General features: G+C 38.5%; 1 protein-coding gene across 1 annotated transcript in view; it reads left to right on the top strand.

The window, feature by feature from the left end:
• Positions 1-1,938: 1,938 nt before the first annotated feature.
• ARL8B (ADP ribosylation factor like GTPase 8B) overlaps positions 1,939-8,651 on the top strand; it is a 44,307-nt gene continuing 37,594 nt past the window's right edge. The window contains exon 1 of the mRNA XM_036878278.2: positions 1,939-2,264. Coding sequence (XP_036734173.1) covers positions 2,142-2,264 — 123 coding nt within the window. The 5' untranslated portion in view covers positions 1,939-2,141. The remainder of the gene's footprint in view (positions 2,265-8,651) is intronic.

Below are 8,651 nucleotides of genomic sequence, written 5' to 3'. Positions count from 1 at the left end.
TATAGTTTTTTTTAAAATGGGAAATTAGAATTGGGAGATAAGAATGACTTACATTACATTAAATGATTTTAGAGGTGAAGAGAATTACAATAATTGTAATGATGGAGGAATGTTCATTTTCTCTTTGAAATCAGTTTGTGGTCTTGCCCACCAGAATGGAAGCTCTGGGATGGTTAACACCTAAGTGGTCCCAGCCACCATCATCACTTAAACTAATGCAACAGCTTTCTAACCCATCTCACTGCTTCTGCTCTTTCCCTCTTTATTAGTTTTCTAGGGCTGCTGTAATACAGGACCATAAACAGAGTGGCTTAACAACACAGAAATACTGTTCTCACTGTTCTGGAGGCTAGAAGTCCAAGATCAAGGTGCTGGCAGGGCTAGTTCCTTTTGAGGCTGTAAGAGAGAATCTGTTCTCTGTCTTTCCACTAGTTCCTGGTGGTTTGTAGGCCATTCCTTGGTGTTTCCTGGCTTGGAGCTCCAACGCTTCAGTGTCTATCTGTCGTCACAGATGACATTATATAAGGACACTGCTTCTTTTGGATTAAGGGCCCACCCTATTCCATCCAATATGACCACCTTCACTGGCCCTATTTCCAAACAAGATCACATTCTGAAGTGCTGGGGGTTAGGACTCCAACATATCTTTTGGGGACATAATTAAGGACACAGTTCAAGTTGCCACAATGCTTTCTTGCAGTCAGTTCTCCATGGAGCTGCCAGAGTGAACTTTTAAAAATATAAATTGATTCCCTCTCCTAGTTCCCCATCACAATAAGAGTAAAATCTGGACTAGGGCCACTATGAACTATTTTCTCTCTTCCCTAGCTCTTTTTCCATCCCCAACTCTTACCACTCCTGCTTGATCGGTCTGAGGCAGCCACACTATTTCTAGAGCATTCCATGCTCCTTCTCCATTCAGGGTTTTTGCTGCTCCTTCTATCTGCAGTGTGCTTCACCAGATGTGTGCCTGTCACTTCCTTAAGTCTCCTCATCCAGAGCCACCTCCTCTGACAGGTCTACACTGATAGCACTAGAGCAGGTGCCACACCTGTGTCCTCTTGTTCAGTTTTCTTTATAATACTTGATACTACAAGGCATTATATCCTGTATTTATTTGTTTATTATATTGCATGTCTCCTCACTAGGATGTAAGCTCCATGAGGTCAGGGATTTTTTCCTTAATTTGAAAGCCCTGCAGATATTTTTATTTACTTTTTAATTAAATTAAACTTTTGAACAGGTAACTCATTTACATGGTTGAAAGTTAAAATGGTATAAAAAGATATCCAGAGAAGCCTCATTCCCATTCCTGCCCCAGCCACCCAGTTTCCCCTACATCCATAGGAAGCCATATTTATTAGTCTTCCCGTATTTCTTTATGGAAATATAATACATATTTGTATATATGTTTATCTGTATGTATTCTTTTCTCATCTTATAACAAAAGTATCATTGTATACATAGTCTACCCTTTACATTTATATTCCTTGAAAATATTTCCTGGGCATTATTCCACATCAGTTTATAGAGAACTTCCTCATTCTCTCTCGCTCTCTTTTTTAACAGCTGCGTGGTATCCCCTTTTTAGAACACACTAGAGTTTATTTAATCAGTTTCCTACTGATAAACACTTGTGGCTTCTCATCTTTTGCTATTCCCAAAAATGTCGGAAGGGACTTTTATTCCATGCTGAATCCCCCAGAGTTTTGAAGCCTTTCTGCACATAGTAGATTGTCAATAAACAATCGTAGAAAGAATGATGAATTAACAATACGAAAGAGGGAGGAGTGGACGCCCAAAGCTGGCCCGAGGGCAGCCCGTCGGTACAGGGTGCTGCGGGGAGGCCCCGCCAGGTGGCGCTGCAGGCAGCCGACGCGCCTGGCCGGGCGGGCCTCGCCGCTCTTGCCGTGGGCGCGGACGGCGGCGCGGATCGAGCGTGGGGGTGGGAGTAGGACGAGTCATATGACCTGCTGGGCTCCCTGGCTCCGGCCGACGCCGCCCGCCCGTGTCTGCCCGCGTAGTGCCGGGGCCCCGAGGAGCCGTTGGGGGGTCCGGGCCGAGGCCCACCTGCGCCGAAGTCGTCGCTCCCGCTGTCCGCCCCGCCGCCCGCCCGCCCGTCCTCCCCGTCGGCCGCCATCATGCTGGCGCTCATCTCCCGTCTGCTGGACTGGTTCCGCTCGCTCTTCTGGAAGGAGGAGATGGAGCTGACGCTCGTGGGGCTGCAGTACTCGGGCAAGACTACCTTCGTCAATGTCATTGCGGTGAGTGCCCTGCCTCCCGCCCGCCGCGGCTCCGCAGCCCGCGGGCCGGCCCGGCGCTCGCCCGAAGGCCCGGGTCGGGTCTCCGCTCAGCGCGGTGGGGCGCGGGCGTCGAGGGGGCAACGCGAGGGTCGGGGTTGGGATTTCCTTCGTGTGGGTGCCCGCGGTCGGCGGCTGAAGGGTTAATTCCAGGTAGTCAGCTTCAGGGGGCTGTGTCCTCCTCGCTGCCGGGGCTTGGAAAGGGTGAAATTGGCCTTGCCACATTTTTAAAGCATTTGGGGGATTGGGGTTTCCTTCGGATTTGCTCTGTGCGGGCAGCTGAAGGGTTAACTCCAGCCCGTCACTTTTCCGAAGGGTGGGATTTGGCGAGGCTGTCAGTCCTGAGAGCTTCGCTCAAGCAGCCACTCGGGACGAAGAGCTCCGTTGTAAGGAAAGCAGGAGACCACTGTGGCTGCTTCCTCAATTTTGTGGGCGGCTGGTCCCCAGTAATTCAGTTATTGCTTTTCACTGGTGTTTTTATGTGTGTGTGTGTTTAGAGCTGACCGTCTTAAGCGAAGGGATAAGATGGATCTGCAGTCAGCATAAAGTTAACTACCTTTAAAAATACGGGTGGCTCTGCTGAAGAGAAGAGCAGGGACTGGGCATTAACGTGGCTTATTCCTGGCCCTGGGAATGGGTGTCTGGGAGGGAAATTGCCCTGGGAATCTATATAAAATGTGGTGTTTATTCAGCGGTGATTGAGTGGAAGGATGATAATTAGATTTTGCTTGTTTGGTTGGAGGGAGGAATAAGAACGATAGGGTCTTGTCAGTCTTTATTTAGAGCCCAGGAGTTGCTGTGACTCAGTCTGAGTTTATACTTGTCAGGGATGAGCTTAATGCTGTTGTAAAGAGAGATGGCAGCAGTTCTTTCACCTTTTAGATGATGGTTGAAATCCTTACTTAATAGGAGAGCTAGCCGTCCAACTGGTTTGGTTACAGGAATGATTCAAACACAGCTTTGTGTTGGAGAAAAAATGACTTGTGACTCTTAGTCCCTGAGTTAATAGAGCAACAGGGATGAGTAAGACTTGGAGAAAAATAGATTAGTAGAAATCCATACTTCCTTTGAGGAATGTTGCGTGTACATACAAAGAAATGTACCTACGTGTTTGGCACTTTGGTATTATGATTTAGATTTTTTGGTTTTTTTTTTTTTTGGCTTGATATGACTATCTTTTCGACAGGTATAGTAGAGTGGGTCATGTATGTACTACCCCTAAAATTAATAAGGAAAAGCTTTGAACTAAGTGTCCATATGATATCTTTTATATGATAATGAAAAGATCAGCCTGAGTGCATCTGAGCCCAGTGTACTGTAACTTTTCTGGTATTCCCTTCAGATAAGAATCGGAGTCTCCTTGTAAAACCTATCCTTTTGACAAGACTGATTTAGTGTATAATGTTGGTTTAAGTACATTACTACAGCCAGTTGTTGTATTTGTTGCAGAGAAGTGATTATGCTTGGAAAACCTGAAGAAGTTTATTAAATCTTTGAGGAACTTCTAAACACATAAGCATGATTTAGTGGACGATGTAGTTTAATACAATTAGCATGAACTTTGAAAGTCAAGAAGCCCTGGGTTTGCAGTCTGGCTCTGCCACTTAGCAGCTTTATATCCTGTTTTAGCCCTTGGCACTTTCTATTAAATGGAGATGATAATATGTTTCTTACAGTTGCTCTGAGGAGTAAATGAAATGACAGGTATTAAGTACTAGCACCATGCCTGCCCCTAGGAAGGGCTAGGTGAATAGTAACTGTGGATGTTACTTGTAGTGACTATACTTGTTTAATGAAAAAACGTTTGAAAAATATTCATCTGGGTGATAGCTTTTGAATCCGTGTATGTATCCAGATGTGGGGTATGGCACTGTATCTATGGATTGTGGCTAGTAATCACATCATGCCGACCCCCTCCCTATTTTTCATTAGATTATTTTGACAGCAAAACTCATAGAAAGCTGAATCAGTGGGTGGGTCTGCTATTACTTAAACATTAGACTATTCCCTGATGTGGTAGGCTCTTATTAAGAAAAAAAAACACTTGTAACTGTAATTGGCTATGGCCTTTAAGATGCTAAAAAAAGAGATATCAGTAAATTTCATAGCTTGTTTTAAAAAAAATCTCAGAGTCCAACCTAATCAGTGATTCTTACAGAATATAATGAGGGTGAGGAAAAGGTTAGTAATTAAAGGTGAGTTTACAGACTTTCAGATGGAAACACTCTGTCCAAAATAGTAAACTTAGCTTTATTTTATTTTTTTAAAAATCAGCTGCACTATTATTTGTCTTCTATATAAAATGTTTGATTTATAGACACGGGAATAATGATGTATTGAGTACTATGTGTCACTTTAGAAAGTTGGCCATTTGTTTACTCAAATTCAACAGGTATGAAAAGCTTCAGATGAGGCCAATTTTCTTTTGGTAAAAATCAACTTTTTGCAAACATAAAATTAAAATGTGGCTGTATCTAAAATTAAAATGTGGCTGTATCTTCTGTCTTAAAAGTTAAGAAAAATTTATGGATGTCATTTAACTCACTCAAAAGGTTTGTTTAGCTGAATTACTTATGTGTATGATTTGGTCTATTGTGAAATTAGGCAGTTTACTTACAAGAGATTCAGTTCTAAAATTCATATTCTTCATGTTTTAAAACTCAAATGATGCTTCATTTTATGTAATATTTTATGTAGAGACACTTAACATACATAGTATTCTCTTTGTTCTAGACATTAAAAAAAACAAAACAAAACACCTCCAGTTTTTTTTTTTTCTGATTAGTATTAGGAAATGAAATACTGCCCTTTGCTGTGTATTCTGGCAGTTATTGCCTAATAAATCATGTGCCCTCTATGTGTAATGTATATTGAGTAATTTTATTTTAACTGAGACTTTTAGAGTATTATAAGATAGTTACTAAGAAATGCTTAATAGGGTTTTCCAAAATGTGATAGGATAAGTTTTATAGACAGTGTGTATTTTTGAAATGAATAGTATTGCAAAAATCTGTCGACATTTTTGTGAAGTGTTGATACCTCAAAGCCATCTGAGAAAATGTTTATTACTGATGAGAATTAGGAAAAGGAGATATTTGGGAAGATGGTAGAAATCTGAACCTAGAATCATTTTTAAAAGAGTTCGTGGAAACCTTAGGTAAGTGGATTAATTGTATACTCATTTTATAGATAAAGCTAGGAGATCCAAAGAGGTAAGTGAAATTTCTATAATAAAGCTAACTAGTGAGCTAAAATTAGAACCCAGGGCCAGTGCACTACTTCCCTTGTCTGCCTCTGTAGATCCTGCTGAGGGTAGAATCATACTGCTGTGATTTGGGAGATCTTAATCCTTTAAGAATCTTTTGTATGTAAATATACTCCTCTTATGAATCTGGATAGCATTTTAAATCCAAATGTCTTAAGCATTATTGACTAACATTTGAGGACAATATGTGTGTATCTACATATATCTATGTATATGGAGACATGAATTAGGGAAAGATATGATAATCTATGAAAAGTATCGTTAGTAGAGTATTATGTTTTGACATTTAGATATTTGGTTAACTGGCATTATTGGGTTATTGAACTACATTTAATATCTTTAAAAAACAGAAATAATTATGTGTGCTCAGAGTGCTTATTCTTTAATTACTTTGGGGTAAGAGTGCCAAAAATAGTTTTAAAAGAAAATATGCTGTGTCTCAAGTCTAAAGTTGAACAAATCTGAACTTTTACTGTAGAAGTTAGCTTTCCAATAAAGTAGTCTTCAAATATAGATTCAGAGTTGTGGAACACGAGGCATACTGCCAAGAAAAATCTTGTCCAACTTCTTTGTCCCCCCAACCCCTTTCCTATTATTTTCCCCATGCAGACCTAGTATTTCAAAAGCCAAATGTTCTCATAAAGAAGCTATTAGAGTGCAATAATGCATTTTAAATTACTGACTTAGAGGATATTTGACAATTTAAAGCACTTATTAAGTTTCTCTAAGATAAAGGGGATGGCACTGAACATGGATACCAAAAGCATTGCACCTATAAAAAATATTTTATTATTGCATATCTTGTGGATGTGCCATAATATATTTGATCATTTCCTCATTATTGGACATTTGAGTGGTTTCCAGGGTTTTGCTGTGGTTGTACATCAATTTGATCTGCCTTCCCTAAGGATGGTTTCCAGAATTGGCACTCCTGGGTCAAAGGACATGAACATATTTCATGTCAAATGGCCAAATGGCTTTCCACAGTGCATTCACCTCTACTTAGAAGGTCTTCTGGACAGGCTTCATATATAAAGTTGGACTTCAGTTATTCACTTTGTTCTTTGGTATTTTTAGTGCAAAACATACTTAGTTTTCTTGAGAAGGTAAAATAAACCAGCAGTATTTTTAAACTATCGTGGTAGATAATTGCTGTTTCTGTTTCATGTTTTACGAGGTACTTCTTTATTTTCAGCAACTGCTAGAATTGAGACTACAGAGAACATAATTCCTTTTTCAATTTTCTTTTTTACTGAATTTTGTAGGCAAGCCATAGAAATACAGCACATCCCCTTTAGCTATTGTGATCTGATTTATCTTAAATTTATTGGTTGATTGCATCAGGAGTTTGGATTCCAGAATTCTGGCATATTTCCATGCAGTCCTTACCTAATTTGTCCTATTATAGTGGGATGCTGCTTTGTTTTTGGGGGTGGGGTGGGGTATGTTAAAATATACTCTTTTCTAAACCATATTTTAAGGAAGTTGCCAAGTAGACTACTTTTTGAGGCTATAGCATGTGAATTAAAAAAAAAAATCATAACTTGAGTGTTATTTTATAATTGTAAAAGTTGATTCATGTTCTTTGAGCTCTTATATGGAAAAAATTAAGGAAAAAAATTTAACCTATTGGGGAATAGGTCAAAATTAAATGATAATTTAAGACATTTAGTATTCCTGAGATGTGACAAATCAAAATTGAAATCTCTGCTGGAATAATCTGAGTTAATTTCTTTCTTCAAAGTCAGAATCACAAGCCTTACATTCTGTAGTGCTATTTTTTTTTTTAGAGTTACACTCTTTCTTAAATTAGACATTGTATCTTGTATTTGGGTCCAGTTTCATAGTTTGTCCAGTTTTATACATTAGAAAAACATTCTTATTTCATGTGTTGAACTTTTTTAAAAATTTAAAAAAATCAGCAAAGCTTTAGGGTTCATTTAAAAATCATCTTTAAGTATATTATATTTTTTAAACATTATACTACTGGCAAAATAATTTTAGGTTTCAAGTATCTAAGTAGTGACATTTCTGCTTCAAAATTGAGGCCTTTCTTCCTAAACTGGCTTAGATTAGAAATCATTTGTTGTAAAAAAGAAACAACCCAAAAAAACCCTTTCATGATGATTGGCAAAATGATATGAAAAATGTTTTTTGTACCTATTTACATGATAACAATTACTTTAACATCTGCCAAAGTAATGATACTGTAAGAATATATTTTTTAGCCTAAGTTTGTTGGCATCTGAATGAACAGTGTTCAAAACAAGGCATATAATGTGCAAGTGCTTCATAAATGTTGGCTGCTAGATTACTGTAATATGATCTTGAGGACAGTGATTTCTGTTTTGTTCACCGGTGTATTCCACATGCCTGAAACAGTGCTTGCACACACTAGGTGGTCAAATATATCTTTTAATGGGCAAACATTTTTATATTAAAAATAGAAATTTAAGAAAAAATGTCTTTGTGAGTCCATATTCATATTTCAGTATGCAAAGTGTACCATAGAAAAAATGAGAGTCCTGGAGTCTCACAGAGTTGAATCTGAATATTGACTTGGCCATATATCATTTGTGTTAGAGTCTTCTTGTTTCATTATATCCTCTTCAGTAAAACATAGATGACCATAGAACTAACTGCCTTGTAGAGTAGTTGTCAGAAACGAATGTGTGCAAAATGCTTAATACAGTGCCTGGCACATAGAAAGCTGTCAAAAAATGGTGACTTTTATGCATCAGGAGTAGTATTAGGTATAATCATTAGCTTTTATGTTCAATTTCCATTTAGATTTCTGTTGACTGTATTTTAAATATTAGTAACTTTTGCTTGGGAAGTAAGCTTTTTCTTATTTTTGTTTTGTTTAATTCTTTGAAAAATTTTGAGCATGTTATTGTTTATCATGTCGGATTTAATTGATAGCAGAAATGGAGTAGTGGAAAAAGTGTTCTGGCCTCCAGGATAGGCTAATAATTTTTGATGGACCTGCTGGTATAGTTCTTCATTATAAAAGATGAAATTCGATCTGGTACAGCTCTCCTTGGTCACTGTATGATTACAGTATTTGTTGTGGAAACAATTCCAAA

Source organism: Manis pentadactyla, chromosome 1, assembly GCF_030020395.1.
Source record: "Manis pentadactyla isolate mManPen7 chromosome 1, mManPen7.hap1, whole genome shotgun sequence".
NCBI lineage: Eukaryota > Metazoa > Chordata > Mammalia > Pholidota > Manidae > Manis > Manis pentadactyla.
The sequence above is the reverse complement of the archived record's forward strand: the minus strand, read 5'-3'. Positions and strand labels throughout refer to the sequence as shown.